The sequence below is a fragment of the Hipposideros armiger genome, unplaced genomic scaffold (assembly GCF_001890085.2).
Source record: "Hipposideros armiger isolate ML-2016 unplaced genomic scaffold, ASM189008v1 scaffold_201, whole genome shotgun sequence".
Classification (NCBI taxonomy): Eukaryota; Metazoa; Chordata; class Mammalia; order Chiroptera; family Hipposideridae; genus Hipposideros; species Hipposideros armiger.
In genome coordinates, this window is record NW_017731551.1 from 2,119,646 (window position 1) to 2,137,979 (window position 18,334).

Consider the following 18,334-nt stretch of genomic DNA (forward strand, 5'->3'; position numbering starts at 1 on the left):
CTTGGTTGAAGAAAGGGAGAAAGAAATGGTAAGGAGGCTCTTGTCCTGTCACTGGGAGAAGAAAAAAGAAAATGTATTTCTTCCACTCAGACCCTCCTAGATCCCCAAATTGGATCTGGCTTGGAGGCAGACACAAGGAACTGCTTGGTTTAAAATGAAGGTTTTTTTGGGAAAAGATTATTCTTGTACTTGATAAAAAAATATATAAAAGTACCAAATTATTTTAGTACATGGGGGAGACAGTGGAAAGCACCTCTTTCCTACCCATGGTCCCCCCCAGAGCAACCACTGCTACCATTTTCAAATATAAATATGTATCTGATTTTTGAACAAATCTAGCATACATATCTGCTGTACTGTACCTAGCATTTTCCCCAATTATATTGGAGATTATCTCAACATGAGTACATAGAGGTCTGTCTGATTCTTTTTGACAGCTCATAGTATTCCATAGTGTGGTATGACGATTGATTGTATCCATTCTTTATTGATGGGCGTTTAGATTACTATCACAGGTCAACCTTGAATATCCTTCCTATTTTTAGAGTCTGTGTATGCATATCAACCAGACGATAAGTTCATTTTGACATGGATAATAGTGACCTCACACACTAGATCTGAGAGTCTGTGTAGAATCTGACATTGCTTCAGATCACAGTAAGCTTTGAAAAAAATGCTTGAGAAAAATCATCTTTTATCTAAAAGTTTTAAAAATTGGGGGGAAAAAAGCAAAAGAGCTGATTCCCGGTGCACCAAGGGCTGAGTTACATTACAAGTGAGATCACGAGCTTTTTAACGGACAGTGACAGCCCCTCCTGATGCAGGTATACCCTGGAATGGCATGAGTGTCCTTATCTCAAAAACCATCGCTCTTCCTCAATATGTGCCTTGGCATGGCTTGTTTTTTCTGTCTCTGTATATTTACCTTTTCCCCGTGTGTCCCTGTGTGTGTCCCTTCATTATTTCCCCACTGTTTTTTTTCTGGTAGGGTGGCATAGCATGAAGGAGAATGAGCTGACATGAGACAGACTTGGGTTCCCAAGTCCTTACTATGAAGCTGTGGCACTTTAGACAAGAAGCTTAGCTCCTGTCAGTCTGTTTCCTAATTGCTACAGTGATAATACCCAAAGGCGGGGTTTGTTGTTGAATTAGAGACAAGGTATGGAAAGCACCTAGCAAAGTGCCTAGCACATAAGAGCTAATAGTGGCTACTCTTACTCTGTCTCTTTTCTGCCCTTTTTCTTCTTAAATTCCTGCTTCCTCTTGTTCTCCTAATAATTTCCCAAAATATGTACGTGAAGCCACAATGTTTAAAAAAAGAATCTTTTAATATTTAAAAGGACAGGCACAAATAAATATCAGTTAAATTTTTTTCATCACAGGTATCAAACCCCTGGCTTAACAAGTAAAAAGGAAACTGGTCTAAAAATGCAAAGCGATGCATTCATCATGCTCCTGAATTCATACATGGTCATCATCGTCAGTACAAGAACTCATTCCCTCATTGTATTATAAATTAGGTGTCTCCCTCCTTAGTCCCCACTCCCCTCTGACGCATAGGCACCCACTCTTTCTTGATATGTGTCCCTTATGCGTTCATCCCTCTAAACTGTTATTTTGTGTGTATGCAATTTAAATGTACACACAGTCCTGTGCTATCAATCTTGCTGTTTCCTACTTTTTCTACTTTTCTTAGATTTATCCAAGTTGCTATTTGTACATTCTGTGTGTTGCTTCTTATGGCTGCATAGTAGTCCAGTGTGCATCCGCCACATCTTACATATCCGTCCCCCTGGAGGTGGAAACCTGGGTTCCAGCCTCCAGTTCCTTGTTACCACAGGACGGGCTATAGTTTTCTGTGAATTATCTGCTCACCTATGCTCGTTATTCAGTTCCTTTATCATCTTTTTGTTATAGACCATTATCTCATCAGTTTTAGATGTGTCAGGTATTTTAGTGTGTTTACCTGTCTTTTAACTGTCTATGGCATCCTTTATTGAACAGAAAACCTTTTTTTAATGGTCAAACCTATCTACTTTTTGCCTACATTTATGTTTTGAAGGGCTTCTTATAAAATATTCCCCTGCCCCTAAGTCACAAAGATATCCTCCTACGGTTTCTTTTATTAGCTTTATTGGTTTACCTTTCATTTTTTCATTTATGATCCAACTGTTGTCCACCTTTGTATGCTGTGTGATGTAGGGGTCCAGCTTTATTTTTCTTCATTTAGTGATGCAGTTTTCCCAGGACCATCTAGTAAATCAAAACTTCTCCCATTAATTTTGGGTGCCTTTTTAAATTATATGCCAAGTTTTCATATATGCAAGGGTCTATTACTGAGTTTTAGTTTGTTCCATTGTCCTTTCTGTTTATTTCCATACTTATTTATTATACTGGTTTTCATTACTATAGACTTATAGTATGCGTTAATACAGTAGTCCCCCCTGATCTACGGCTTTGCTTTCTGTGTTTTTAGTAACCACAGTCCAAAAATGTTAAATGGAAAATTCCAGAAATAAACAATTCACAAATTTTTTAATTGGGCACCATTCTAAGTAGCGTTACGAAATCTCACGCTATTCTGCTCTGTCCCACCCAGGGATGTGAACTACCCCTTTGTCCAGCAGCTCTATGGTATAAAAACTCCCTACCCATTAGTCACTTAGTAGCTGTGTGGGTTATCAGATCAACTGTCACGGAATGGCAGTGTTTGTGTTCAAATCACCCTTATTTTACCTGATAATGGTCCCAAAGCTCAAGAGTAGTGATGCTGGCAATTCAGATATGCTGAAGAGAAGCTGAAAAGTGCTTTAAGTGAAAAGGCATGTATGTATAGAAAACAAAAAAGCGGTATATCTATCCACGTTTTCAGGCATCCACTGGGGATCTTGAAACATACCCCCCCACACACAGATAAGGGGGGACGACTGTACTAGTAAGGAGAGGCTCCCTCTTTGCTAGGTTGACTCTGCTAATTTTGCATTTTTATCCCCTTTATAAATTTTAGAAGAAAATCTTCGAATTCCATTAAAAAGTCCAGCTAAAATATTTCTTGGGATTCAATTTAATTTATGGAGTAGTTTATGAAGAATAGAATCTTTACTCTGTTAAATTATCTCATTTATAGTATATTCAAATCCTCTTTTATATCTTCTAATACAGCTTTTATAAATGGTATGTAATTGTTATAGTTTTTCATGTTTTGTGCTGGCATCAAGGAATGCTATTGATTTTTGAAAGTTGAGTTTGTATCCAGCAATTTTGCTAAACTCTCTTATTCTAATAACTCATCTGATTATTTTATTAGCATTCCAATAGAGATGATCATATAATCTATATATACAGTTTAATCTCCTCCAATTCTTTTACTTTTTATGTCTTGTCTCAGAGCATTAGACTGGCCCTTTAATACTATGTTAGACAGTAGTGGTGAAAGTGGCCTCTTTATTTTAATGGGACAATATCTGAATTTTTTCCATTAAGTATGGTGTTTATTCTAGATTTTTGGTATATAATTTTTATGAAGTTAAGAGAATTTTTCTATTCCTAGTTTTCTGGGAATGTTGATCATAAGTATGAGTTGAATTATATCAAGTGCTTTACTATAACACTCATACGTGATTAACACTTGCAGAAAATTTCTTAGAAATGTATTCATATTTTTTTAATTCTTATAATCTTTGTTGTATCTGTATTTGTTTTCCTATTTTTATTGTTTTTCTTTTACATGCATCTTCTCCCTTTTTCTTATTCAGTCTTGCCAGAGGTTTGTTCTTATTAATTTTTCAAGGAACCATGAATTCTGTTGGGTGCAAATGTGTTCACTATGGTTATATATTTTTTATCTATTTTTTTAACCAATATATAATGTGCCTCATTTTTCTTTATGTTTTTGCCCTAATACTAAATTGGATATCCCAGCTATCTATATCTTGAATAATATCCCATTTTGTGAATATATCACATTTTTATTTCCCCATTTATCAGCTGATAGACACTTGGGCTGTTTCCACTTTTTCAATATTATGCATAATGCTGTTATGAACATTTGTGTACAAGTTTTTGTGTGGATGTGTTTTCAATTCTTTTGGGTAAATACCTAGGAGTGGAATTGCTGGATCTACATGGTAACTGTTTAATATTTTGAGGAGCCACCAAACTATTTCCCACAGTAGCTGAACCATTTTATATTCCCACCAGCAATGTACAATTATTTAAATTTCTCCACATCCTCACCAGCACTTGTTATTTTCCTTTTTTTTTTAAATTATAGCTGTCCTGATACTTTGTTCCTTTTGATTTGCATTTCCTGAATGATTCATGATGTTGAGTCATCTTTTCATGTGCTTGTTATATTAAGTATAATTTATTTATATTACTATATTAAATATAAGAGTATCTCAGTAGAGTTTTCAAAGAGACTCTGTGCTGTAAACTTTCTAAGGCTTTGTATGTCTGAAAGTATAATCTTTGATTCTTCATATTTAAATAATAGTTCATCTGGACATAATATTCTAAGTTATTTTCCTTCTTCACTTACAAAATATAACTTCATTGCTTTTTTTGTCTCCAGTGTTTCTGTTTGGAAGACTACTGTCAATCTAATTCTTATTCTTTTGTGGACTGTCTGCTCCTTCTCTCTAGAAGCTTTTAGAATTTTGTTTTTGTCTGTAATGTTCTTAAATTTCACTGTAATGTCTCAAAGTTTTGGTTTTTCCGTATTCTATTATGGTGTCCCATGAGACCTTTGAAGTGGAGTCCTTTTTATCTTTAATATTTGAAATTCCTTACTCACGGTTTCTTTAAATATTCTCTTCCCTAAACCCATTTTCTCTTTTTCTGGGACTCATACAGATATTGACGTTAGTAGAAAGTAGTCATAGAGATTTTTCTTTTTCTTTATTAAAGATTTTTACTGGGGAATTGGGGGAGGGGAACAGTGTTGGGAATTGGGGAAGGGGACCGGCCAAGTTGTTGTTCTTCAATCTTAGTTGTGGAGAGCGCCAGTCACCAGCCATCTGGCTGCCCATCGGCAGCTCGTGGCCTCTAAGCTCAAGGTGCTGTGTTTCAGTCTTAGCTGTGGGTGGGCATAGCCACCATCCCATGCAGGAGTCGCACCATCAGCCTTGCTGTTAAGAGCTTACACTCTATCCACTGAGCCATCTGGGCGGCGGCTCAACTCAAGGTGCTGAGTTCAGTCTTAGTTGCAGGTGGGCATAGCCCACCATCGAACAGGCAATCTTGTTACACCAGCTGAGCCATCCTGCCACCTGTTGGCAGCTCAGCGACAGCTCAGCTCGGGCGTAGTGTCAGTGGCCCATGTGGGAATCGAACCGGCGGCCCTGTTGCTCAGAGCTCATGCTCTTAAGCCAACTCTTAACCAACTGGGCCACTCAGCCAGCCCCAGTAATTTCTTATATGTTCATATTTTCCACCTCTTTCCAGTAACTTCTGGAAAAATTCCTTGAGCTGATCTAGATCTTTATTCATTTCTCAGCTATGTAGCCATTCTTGTTTTTATCCAATTTATTGGTTTTGTTCAACTATTACATATTTCATACCAGTGTTTTCATTTGCTTCTGTATAACTGCCGTTCCTTTTTATTATCCTCTTAATTCTGTGAGGATCTTGACTGTGCTTGTTTTAAATTCTTTATTGTCTTCTTCCATTCTGGTCTGTCTAGTACAGCTCATTCCATTTGTTGTCTCTTTCACTGTGATTGTACGCCTCAAATATTTGATGATTTTCACCTGTGAGCTTGTTTTGTCCTGGAATTATCAGCTTTCTTAGCTGGTGATAGGTATTCTAAGAGGAGAGGCCAACATCGGGGCCCTAGCATATGCTTTAAGAAGTGGGCTGGGCGAATGGGGGCACATTTCCCACAGCAAGCTCCAGGCACCAGAATCGGACCTTGAACCAAACTCTGGGTCCAGTCCTGCTATTTGTTTTCTACGGATTTGCTCACAGTGGCTTATTTCTCTGTGTGTTTGGTGACATTTTATTATATATCCCTGCACTTCGGAACTTGAGCTGTGAGCTTTCTTGGAGGCTTAGATTTAAAGCGTGTTCCTCTAAAGAGTATTTGAGTTGACTTCTTTCATACTCTTAGGAACCTTACCACCTCAGGACTAATGTTCAGCTTAAGGATTTGGGGGCCACAGAGATAGGATGAATTTTAGCCACAAATGCATGTGACTAAGAACTCTTGTAGAAAGTTCCCAGCCTGCCACCCCACTCTGAGCTGAGGCTGAATCAGAAAAGTCTCTTCTTAGTGTGGTCAGGGATATATTTTTTTTCATTCCCAACAATGAGGTCTATCATGGGGGGTTCCATCATTTTCGAGAGCTTATGATCTGACCTCCCACCATGCTAGCCTGAGGCTTTCTTTTCTTATGACTTCCTAAGGCAAATTAAAATCCAGACTCAAGGCCAACCAGGGATCAGCAGATAGCCTCAAAGCGAATGCTTTTAAGTGCTTTCTTACCCATGCCTCCTCCTTTCTGACCTCTGGCTATTCTGGCTTCCTTTTCTCTATAGCTCAGTCATGCTTTGAAAAAGTTTTTCTGTTTGTTAAGATTTCACCCAATAGTTTAAGGGGTTTTATATATTGAGAGAGACTTCTCTGTACACCTAATCTTCTATAATGTCAAAAACAAAAGTCCTATATATTTTTTGCATAAAAATAGTTACATCTATATATAAATATATAATGTATAAGCATTGAATTAATATAAAACTATAATTGATCATTAATATATACTTAATAATTCTATATTAACTGTATATTCACACTATCCAGTCCATAAGTCAGACTGTCCCATGTCACCTACACTGCATCAAGGTGTCCTAAAGAAAGAACAGGAGTTCCATAAAGGAGGAGGGATTGACAGGGGTAACTTCATTTACTAAAATGGGACTCTTTCTGTATCAGTTTCACCAGAAACCCCAAAGGCTGAGAACAAAGCAATAGGTGCCAAGTCCATCCACAGTCTAAAGGGAGGAGGAGCTAGATCACCTCTGTACCACATGCTAAGAGATTGTGAAGCTGGGAAGCACCAGCTCAATACTGGGAAGGATTAGCTCAACAGACACCTCCAGGCTACCTGAGAGAATGTGAGAGCATTGCTTTGGAAGCACTTGTCAGTATGCTGGACATGTCCCTGCTCCTCAGCAGGAGAGGGTGGGGGTGCTTCCTCTTCACTTCATGCCAAAGGAGGGGGTGCTTCAAGAGGACCATTTGGGGAGCTTGACACATCCTGTGGAGTTTGAGGTACACAGGGACTGGTGTCTGACTCACTCCTAAACGTCTAAAGACAAACTGTAGGTGGCCAGCTCCTTGAGAAGACGGAAGAGGAGCAAAGGCTGCATTTGGAATGGCTTGCACTCTCCAAGTTCCTGAGTTTCTGTGGGCCTGACGTGGTTCTCAGCAAAGGGAACCAGATGTCATTTTACAAAGGAATCCAGCCAAAGGGAACACCTAGAAGGTTGAAATGACGTCAGTGGAGGGGGCGCTGCTGGAAACTAAGGGGCTGGGGCAGGAATCCTAAGTAACTAGAGAAGAAGGCATGGCCTACAAGGGCCCTACAGGTGAGAGATCCCCGGTGACGGAGGAACGATGGGAAACCCACGAGAAAGCACCTATGAGAAAACCAGCACTGGAATCTGCTACTCCGAGAAGACACACCAGTTTACAACTCTGCCAATCAACTAAGACCTTACTCTTCTTCCTGCCGTGGCTACAACAGGAGAGTGCACCCAAAATAGCAGCTGGCAGGTGGGGAGGAGGTAGGGAGTGAGAACTAGAAGTGACACTGACCACGAACCCCACTCTCAGATTTCCAGGCTGGAGAAAGTTTTACATTAACTGACATTTGAAGTTTTGATATGACACTGGATGATGAGATGTGTTAATACTTAGAAAAACAGAGACTACTTTTAAAATGATGATGAAAAAAATAATAAAATGATGATGATGATAACTCTTGTTTGTTACCTAAAGAAGACTGGAAAAGCTATAAATTCATCCAGGCATAAGAATAAGTATTATAGCAGGTTTGTAGGGCACGCATGAGAAAACAAAGTCGCTTTTTGTTTATACCTCACAAAGTCTAGATTGTTCCACAAACAGGTTGCATTTGAAGGGCAGAAAAGCAGATCAGGGAGATGGAGAGGTTAGCGTGTCCTCCAGCCCTCCCTGCCCATTTTTCATCCCCTGACAGCCTCAGCTGACAATGGGAAGAAGTTTTATTGGATGAAGTTTGGAGTTTTCATGTTATATAGACTGGAATTTTTTAAAACCAAAGAAAAAAGCCTAATTGTCCTGTTATTTCCTGGAAAAGCTGTATGAACCACCCACAATTTCATGCTGGAGAGAAGAACCAGGAGGTTCACAAGCAGCCTTGGTGAGCAGAATAAATGGCTCTCTGCTTGCATCTACCAAGTCCAGATTGGTTGTTAATAGTCATGTTTACTTCTGAGTATCATAATGTACTGCAGTTTATATGTGACAGGATGTTATCAATAAGATAAATTTGATTAAATGTAAGACCTTTAAATAGCACAAACTATGATGTCATGGGAAGTAGCCATGGCAATCCTATAAGCCACAGAGAGTGAGTGGTTATCTTGCTAAAAATTATTTACAAGAGTTGTCAAGCTTAAAATTATTAATTACCAATTTTCCTTGCATGAAACAGGCAAGTGTTTCTCATTTGCTGTTCTCTTCTGTGATGACAAGGCTATCAGGAGTAGGTTGCCGTGCGGTCTAAAGTCTGTTCATTCCCACATCTTTCTATGCGATTCTCTGTGTTACAGGGACTAGGATCATGGAAACTACATTTCTCAATCTTTCCTTCAAGACTCTGGATGTGATTTCCTGCTGCTAGTGTAATCGTGTGAGATTTCATTGGTGGGGGGGGAAAGTGGCATTTCTTTTTCTCTGGCAGCGCCTAGCAAAATGACAGGCCATGGTAGACATACAGTTCTACTGCAGCCTCCCAATGACCTCCGATCAGGCCCCTATCTCAGTATTTGGGGGCAGCTCTGATTAGCAATGGGGGTTCCCTGCATTTTTCTGACCTGGGTAACAGCAGCAACCTCCTAATACTCTGAACTGCTGAGTGTTAATAGCAGCGTCCCCTGACTCCAGCAGTCGTTCTAATAGTGCCATTAGCACCTCCCATGCCCTGCACTCAATCCTTTCTGCTTGAAAGGCCTGCAGTGGTTTCTCCTTCTGACTGAGCCCTGACGGATACAGCTGCCTAGCTGATATTTTCAAAGAGATGAACATACTTAATGGGTCCCTTTAAAAAAAAGTTCAAAGTAATTTTTTAAAGCTGTAAGTGAGGCATTAACTGCCTTTTTAAAATAAACTCAAGCTATGAAGAGAGTAATTTGAAAATGGATGTTTAAAAATGTTTATCACTATGTGATTTTGTTGCGCAAAATGTTACAAACCAAGATTTTCAAAATAATGAAACTAACTGAATTACATTGTTTTCAATAAACAGTAATAATCTTTCTTTACTGAGAGAAATTAGGACCTTTTTTACTGTTAATAAAAATATTTTCAAAATATTTCATTTGTAAAACATCCTTTTTATTTCTATTTTATGCATGTTTTAAATGTATATACTACATTGATTCAGTAGTACATGTATGTGATTTAAAAATAAATACCAAGACTTAAGGCGGAGGCACAAGATTTTTATAGCTATGGATACACACAATCAAAAAAGTTTAGAAATAAGTGCTTTAGGACACACATCTATAGTATCACAGTTGATGGAAGTTACTCTCTCAGATACACCCATTTTGATTAATTCTGGCTCTTTCCCACCAAAATTTTCTGTAAATTCCCACATGCATGGCCAGGTAGCCAGTCACTGCTGTAGTTGCAGAGTTAAGACCGGGCTCTCAGGGGTCTGTTCCCCCAGTTTCACTGGGCATAGAAACCTTGTCCCCAAACAACTTTACCCTCAGAGACCTTGAAGGACGGAATAGTGGTGGCCTCACAATGGCTGGGGAACCGGAGGTAGGGTCGCTCCACTTAGAAATATGGGCATTGCCCCACCCCGATACTTGCGCGCGCACACAAACTGAACATGCCCTCACATCCTCTGGGTCTCTGCTCAAATGTCCGTAAGGACCTCCCTGAACACATTATAAAGCAGCAGGTCCCAGTACCCTGCTCCCAGCTTTATTCTTCTCCATAGCACTCACCTCCCTTTTACAAATTCTCTATTTTACTTGTTTATTTGATTATTGCCTGTCCACCATTCTAGAATGGGAGCTTCATGAATATACCAAGTTTTACCTATTCTGCTTGCTTTTGATTCCCAAGCATCTTGAAGAGTGCCTGACTCAGAGCAGATGCTCAATAAAAATTCATTGAATAAAATGCTTTCCCAGCCTCCCTTGACCATTATATGGGAATATGAGCCAGGCTGTGCTCATTATAAGTACCCCAGAACGTGACTCAAATGACTTAATCCTCTGGCACAAATAAGAGAGAAGCCAGCTATAGGCAGCTTCAGAAGTGCTGGTGTCCAGTTCCTATCACGTCACTGTGTCAGCATTGCAAACTGTAGCGACTGTACCTGATAGTGTTTTCACTGGACCAGATCGGGGGCAGGATTTGGGGTGAGGTTCTTGGCCTGTAGCTTCTAAGCCTGATCTCTAGCCTTACCAGGAAATTCACCCAGCATCTTTTTAATATTTCTTTTCTGCTCTAAAACTTCAAACAATTTTTTTTAATAGACTTTGGAGTTAGATTGCCTGGGGTCAAACAGCAGCTTCACCACTGACCAGTTAGTAATGTTGACTAAACCACGAAACTGCTCTGAGCTTCTTCCCACATTTGTAAATGGATAAAATCAGAGTACTACTTATAGGATTTTGGTGAAGGTCAAATGAGACATTGCGTGTAAAATGCCCTACGACCTAGTTGCACATTTGTAACCCTAGATTATATAAAGCCAACAAAAGTTTGTTTGTTTTTGACAAACTATTGTTTTAAACTGAATGTAACCTTTAAAAGTTACAGCATTTCATAAAAATGCTGGATTTACAACTTCTCTTAAAAAATCAGGAGCTCTGGCAACACTGGGACCACACTCCTTACTTTGTAACAATGAGATTGAGCTAGCTCCTTGGAAGAAGCAGGAACCCACCTGGTCTGATTAGCTCTTGTTAACCTGCCTGGCTTCTGCTGTAGGGTTTTGAGTCTGAAGCTCTGCACTAGGAATATAAAGTTTTCTAAAACTGCAAATTTTTTAACTTTGGCTAAATAGTCTCTAAGAAAATTGGGTTTTCAATTGCTGCACAGTAATTCCAAAACAGTGAAATTATTCCTAAACAACAGCCATAGTGTTTAATGTTTCGTTCAATTGACTGGGTTTACCTGCAAAAGTCCCTGCTCCATATGATGTTGGCTAAGACCGGAGTCATCTGGGGTGCTACTGAATTGGGACATTCAAAATGGCTTACTCACATGGTGAGTAATCGGTACTGTCAGCTGAGGACTCAACTGGGTCTGTCTCAGTACTCCTCCATGTGCCTTGGGGTTTCCACAGCATGGTAGCTAGATAAGAAACAGGAAGTTAAAGTGGCCAGTTTTAAAGCCCGGCATTCCACAGAAGTCTCAGGATGTCACTTCTGCCACATTCTATATGTCAAAGCTAGTCACAAGGCCAGCTGAGATTCAAAAAGAGGAGGGGTAGGTGGGATGGGAAATACGCTTCATCTCTTGATGTAAGGAGCAACATAAATAGGTTATGGAGAAGATTGTTCTGGAAGGGGTCATCTATGGAGACAAGTGGCTACATACAGCTAACATTTTATGATTATTTACCTTAGTGTAAGAATGGCTTAGGGTGGTAGTTCAGTACAAAAGAATTCAGAATTACTTCTTATTGCCACTACACCACATATCAACAGTTCAGTTACTGAAGACGTACTTCCTATAAATTCTTCCACTTCTTCAGAGTTGGCTTAAATTTGCTACATCTTAGAAAGCTGGTTAAACAAATTGGTATGAAGAGAATTAATTGCTAGCATTCTCCCTGACCCCTCCTGCGTATTTACCTTTTAACATCAGATACTTGTGAAAATGACAAAATGAATATTTTATGAGTGTAACAGGGAGAGAGTAATTCATTCACATTAAGTCATACTAGTTTCATCTTCTGTTGATTCTGGACATGTCAGGACTCCAGGTGAAATGTAAAAGGTTGCACCAAAGTTGGCACTGCTAGATACTGACAGGGATGTAACAGGAGAGACCTGTTAACGGGGAATTCCCGAGTCTGAGCAGTTGCATTTGGTTCATGTGGAAGACGATGGAGCTGAAACATAGGTAATCTCACTCTTAAAAGGTCAAGTCACATAGGTAATCAATCTAGAGGAGGGGAATCATTTTAACCTTCCACATTGAATACAAGGGCCAAGAGAAGTGTCTGACCTAGACTTCCCAAGGAAAGTTGAAGCCCAAAAGGTAAATGGGAATGTTAATACAAATGGTTAAGTTTTAGGCAGAGGGAATGAAGGAGGTGTGGAGAGGAAGACAAGGAGCGAAGTTCAGATACCTGGAACAGAGGGTACGAGGAAACAATCGTGAGATGAAGGTTAAGACCTAAAGAAGGGCCGATTTAGGCAGGGTTCAGCAGTCTGAACTTACTTTTAGGAGCAATGGGGAGCCACTGTGAGATTTTAAACAAGGGGTTCATGTTGCTGAGTTTCAGAGAAGTGACTTGTCCAAGATGTACAATTAGGAACAACCAGAAAACAAACGAACTTTCTAATTAATTCCTAATGCATTAAGTACTAACTCCCCGCTGTCCCATGTTTATCACTGAGCCGCCAGTTTATAGAAGGTAAACGTTTGCAACTCGCCTCTAGTTCTGCGGAAACGGCCTCAGCGCTTCAACCGGAAACAGAAAATGACCGCTGCGGACGCCACCTAACGGCGGGCTACAGGCAAACTAAGTCCGGAAAGCCGCAACACCGGAAGGGGCCGGCTGTTTCCGGTAAAAACCCGACGGAGATGAGGCTCAAAGGGCGAGTCTCCGAGATTCCACCAGTTTCCCCAGCGCGCTCGGCTCCGCGACGTCGCATGCCCGCTTCTGCGCAGGCGCGGAGTCTACCACGCAGACAAACGCGTGTGCAAAACCGTGCGCGCGCCCGTTCTTCGTCGGGTGTATCGGTGCTATTTCGAGGGTAAAGCTTTCGGAGCTGTAATGTGGCCTTTTGTTCTCTGAACTACAACTCCCAGCATGCTTCGCCCCTCATATTGGCACTAGGTGTAGTGCCCCAGGATAGGTTAAAAAGAAACTTAAATGACAGTGACGTACCAAAGTGGAAAAAATTGAATACGTTGTTTGAAGGTGTCGTTCACAGAAGCCCCAGTGGCCTAATGGATAAGGCATTGGCCTCCTAAGCCAGGGATTGTGGGTTCGAGTCCCATCTGGGGTGGTTGAGTTTTTGTCTTTAAAATGCATTTTTCCTTTCTTAATCGTAGCAAAATATGAAAACGTAATTTTGCTATTTAAAACCGGGAAGTGTGTGGTTTTCTTAGGTGTTGGGCTACAGTTTACGAGAATCAATATCCTCCACTTCCTATTTCTGATTCTGGGAAGTCAGTACGTTGAATTTTATTATCCCCTCTAGAAATCTCAGCGTGTTCTATTTTAAATCAACATCCACACCCTCCGGGTCTCATTCTCTCAAGACTCAGTTAATGGCGTCTTCAATGACGCACTCAGGAAAGGGCTTGCTTTCCTCTCACTCGGCTTGTTTGCTTTCCCCTTAATTCCTTAGGGCGCCACTCGGCTTTGGATTACTAAGCCTCCGCAGAGAAAGGAAGTGAGACATTCCACTGCTTTGCAACAGTTAGGGGGAGCCGGCAGTCTGACTCAGACCGAACCATTAAGCGGCGGGGCGGGGGTAGGGAGCGTGAGGGGCTTAGAGCGCCATCGGGCACCAGGCTTGGAGGACTGCAAAATGGCTGCCCTGGGGTCTCCGGCGCGCACTTTGCGAGGCCTTCTACGGGAGTTGCGCTACATGAACGCAGCCACTGGCCGACCCTATCGCGACACCGCGGCCTATCGGTATCTCGTGAAGGCTTTCCGTGCACATCGGGTACGGAAGCCCGTGTCCGGGTGCTCCAGCGTCCCTTCCCCGGGATGGGAGGAAGAGTAGGGTATTGGAGGGGAAGGGAGCGCCGGGCCTTATCGCCTGCATTTCTGAGGCTGAGTCTCCCCCTCAGTCCCGGTGGCGGCCAAAGAAACGCAAACTCTAGGCTCTGGTCCATGGCCTAAGCCCGTGGGGTAACCAAGGACCCGCGGTAGAGCCGTGTCGCCCGGGGGTGGAACCGTCTCCAAGGATTTCATTGGCTGTCTTTTGCATGTGTTGAGGGGAACGTCTGGAAAGCGAAATGGAGGCAATAGAGAAGGAAAAGAAAAAAAGATGTACATGGTGGAGACTCACTAGCCACGGCATCTATCCAGCACTCTCCCCGTCCTTCCCCTAGTAAAGCAGTTTTTGAGGCAGAAAACTAATAAGGTATGGGAATATTGGGAGATTCCTGAAGAGCAAGAGCTGCGTTTTACTTATGTTGTATCCCCTTCACCACTACAAAATGGTGCGTTGTAGAGCGGGACTAGAAACTTGTAATGAGGTTTTATTCTCAGTGACGTCATTAACGTGCTATATGACCAGATGCATTTTCCCCTTCGGTAGCAGATAAATATGAACATGAGGGAAGCCATCTTTGAGAGATTTCATTGTAAAACCCACACTCCATATCGCCCTTAGGCAAGAGCGTATGGAAGAGAGTTGTGTTTTTCAAATGGGACGGCTGAGGATCAGGGACAGTGATCCGTGCAAGGACATGTAGAACAACGAGAATCTAGGTTACCTGGTTCCCAAATACGAGCCTTCCGTTAGTTACTGCCTTTGGAGTTAACGGATGTGGCTTGGACAGAAGTGGCAACCTTTCTCAGAAATAATAAATTGGACAGTCAGCTTGGGCTTTAGGGAACAAAACTTAACCGTCCTTTGAGCAGCGTGGGGAAAGGGAGAACCGTCATCATAAATGTTGAATTTCAGAGACATGGCAGTTAGAACGCCAACTGTTAGAACTAAAATTCAGCCAATTGTTAAAAGGCCACAATGTTAGGGACTTCTAGGAACTTGGCTAAAAACCACAGGGTTCTGACTTCTAAGAAGCTTACAGTCCACCTGAAGATCCACATGACCAAGCACTTAAAATAAATAAGTGCTCAGGGAGTAGGCAACAGGGGTCCTGATATACAGAAGGGGTAGGCTTTCAGGAGGACATTTCATTAAGCAAGGACTTGAAGGATGAATTTGAGTTAGCAAACACATGGGGACAGGCGAAGCTGCGTAACTGGAAGCCCAGAGTGAGAAGAACTAAGAGTTGAGAATGGTTAAAGCATAGGGCATGGTGGGTGAAGCGAAGGAAGATGAGTTAGGTGGTAGGCAGGAATTTAAATTTTATTGAAAATGTATGGGAGGTCATTCTAAGATTTTTAAGGTGATGTGTTTATAGTTGTCCTTAAGAAAGGCTTGGTAATGGGTATAAAATTCCTTGGAAATAAATCTGAAATTCATACTGAAAATTCCAGAAACATTACATTGTGGAATGCATTTGCGGATATGTGGAATGGTTTTGGTTTCCTGCTGGTTCAGAGCTAACTCAGTAATCACCTATGCCCATCTCTATCCTTTCCCTAGGCTGAAGGGGTTCAGTTAGGGAGGAACTTCTCTTTTTTCCTGAGGGAAAACAGAATTTTCTATTTCATTTGATCTCTTTCAGTCTCTTGTGTTTCATTTACTGTGTTATATATATATATATATATATATATATATATATATATATATATATATATATTTTTTTTTTTTTTTTTTAAACTGTGTTATATTCTTGACCCTTCTCTCCCGACTCATGATTCAGGCCTAGTTGAATTAAGATCATTATTCCTTGTCCTACACTAACATGGAATTCCTGTTTCATAGCCTACGAATTTATGTTTATATAATAGAAATGGATATTACACTTTGTTGATGTTTGACATTGGTGTTAATCATAAATTTTTAATTGTAAAAAGTTAAATTGAGTAAAGCAGATGAATTCTATTTTTGAGCAGCTTACGAGGCATTTTCACATATGTGATCTGCAGATCTTAAACCACACATTCTATTGTTCAGATTCCAACCCTAGATATTTAAAGAAAGGTTGAAGAAAGAGGATTCTGTAGGCAGTGGTGCCAGAGATTAATCCCCACTTGAACGGGCTCTTTAAGTCATTTGAGGCTATGCACACATCTCCATCTCACCCTTCTTGCCTCTTTCTCACAACCTCAGAACACAAAACCAGTCAAGTAAAGGGCAGTGGATTGACTTCCTTCATCTGGAAATTAAATGTGATGAAGAAAAAAAATAGAATTTGGAGTCACTTAGGACTTCAGAATGGCTATGAAATTTCCAGCTTTTTAAGGTCATCCGAATCCGGATTTTTCAGATGGCTAAGTAACTTGCGAGAGTGATTATAATTAAGTAATATGAATATTTGCATATTACTGTAAAATCTTCATTTTGTTACTGTTGAGGACAAAGCTATTATTTTTCAGACAAAATAAGTTATAAATTTTCATTGAAATGGAAGTCATATGCCACATTAACTCAAGTGCACATGACATAAGAAGCAGCCCTTCATTTGTATGAAGGGGAGAAAATTCTATGTTCTATTGCCTAGGTGACATTAATGATCCCTGACTTGATAATAGTTCCCTAGCTCTGCCATTACACAATCACCAAACTTCTCTGGGCTTTAGTTTCCTCATTATAATGAGACAGTTGAAACCAGATGACTTTTTTCCAGTATTAAAATGTGAGGTTGGGGCCGGCCGAGTGGAGCTCGCTCAAGAGTGCGAGCTCTGAGCAATAGCGGTTCAATGCCCAGCCAGAGCGGGGCTGCCAACAGGCGGCAGGATGGCTCAGCTATTAAAAAAATAATAATAAAAACAAAAAAAAATAAAATGTGAGGTCTCTCGATGACACACCTTAGTGAAACTGTAACAAACCCCTCTTCGATGAACTCAACAGAGTTCCTCTATGTCTCAAGTATACACATGGACATTTTTGTATCTCCTCTGTGGAATTGACTTTCATTCTAGAGAAAGTGTGTTGATTAAATCTTCTGTGGCCCTATAGCTGGGCTCTCACCACAGTATCTGACCTTGCTACTTCTCTAGGTCACCAGTGAGAAGTTGTGCAGAGCCCAACATGAGCTTCATTTCCAAGCTGCTACCTACCTCTGCCTCCTCCGCAGTGTCCGCCGACATGTGGCCCTTCATCAGGAATTTCACGGCAAGGGTGAGCGCTCCGTGGAGGAGTCAGCTGGCTTGGTGGGTCTCACGTTGCCCAAGCAGCCCGGAGGGAAGGGATGGGAGCCGTGAAAATGGGGAGATGCCGTGGACGCTGCCTTCAGAGAAGAATTTAATAATTTCTATCAATATGTATGTCATTAAATTTTTTTCTTAAGTTTAGGTTTTTTTCGATGTAATTTTGTTGGCCAACTGTTCGTTAGGGAGGTTTTATCTTTACTCTCGGAATTGACTGCACTTCTTACACCAGGCTGATTTAAAACTTGGTTTTTTATTTTAAAAGTAACACAAGCCTACTGTTAACGGTACAAACATCAAATAAAAGCCCTCTTTTCTTTTCCCTTGTCCCCACGTCGCCCATTCCCATTACCAGGCAGTAACTATTACCAGGAGTTTGGTGTGCGTCTTTCCAGATATGTCCTGTGCATATACAAACATCCAATTATACATTCGTACTTTATTTAAAAATACACAAATAGGTTGTGTTACGGTCCTGGTAGGAAACAGAGGGCACACATATAGGGTTACTGAAGAAAGTTAATGAAGAGAGAGATAAGGACATGGCCTGAATTAAGGTCATCAAGAAAGCCTAGCAACAGTGAGGCACTATTATTACCTCCCTGGGCCTGACTGAGGTGACCCTTAGGTAAATCATGGCCACCACTCAACTACAGGCCTCAGGGAGGAAGTCCAGGGAGAGGGAGAAGGAATGAACACTGACTTCTGTCTCCTGCCTTCTAATCTTCATGTCCAATTGCTCTTCCTCTGGAGTGGTCTGTCAGGGTGAAGAGCTCCACCATGCACTTGGCTGACCAAGTCAAAATCTTGGGCTTCATTCTGTTTCTCGCTCCTCACTCCACATCTGGTCAGTGAGGAATTCCTGCTTCTGCAATGGCTCTACCAGCCTTCTGCCCCCTTAATCTTCCCTG

General features: G+C 41.1%; 1 protein-coding gene and 1 non-coding gene across 2 annotated transcripts; both read left to right on the plus strand.

Moving 5' to 3' along the window:
* The first annotated feature begins 13,397 nt into the window (after nt 1-13,397).
* TRNAR-CCU (transfer RNA arginine (anticodon CCU)) lies at nt 13,398-13,470 on the plus strand. The gene has a single exon. It is a non-coding gene; the product is annotated as a tRNA-Arg (tRNA).
* Nucleotides 13,471-13,916: 446 nt separating this feature from the next.
* Nucleotides 13,917-17,567, plus strand: FMC1 (formation of mitochondrial complex V assembly factor 1). The gene is made up of 2 exons (XM_019653264.1): nt 13,917-14,136; nt 17,274-17,567. Exons 1-2 carry the CDS (start codon nt 13,999-14,001, stop codon nt 17,475-17,477), a joined length of 342 nt encoding a protein of 113 aa, XP_019508809.1. The 5' UTR covers nt 13,917-13,998; the 3' UTR covers nt 17,478-17,567.
* Nucleotides 17,568-18,334: the final 767 nt, after the last annotated feature.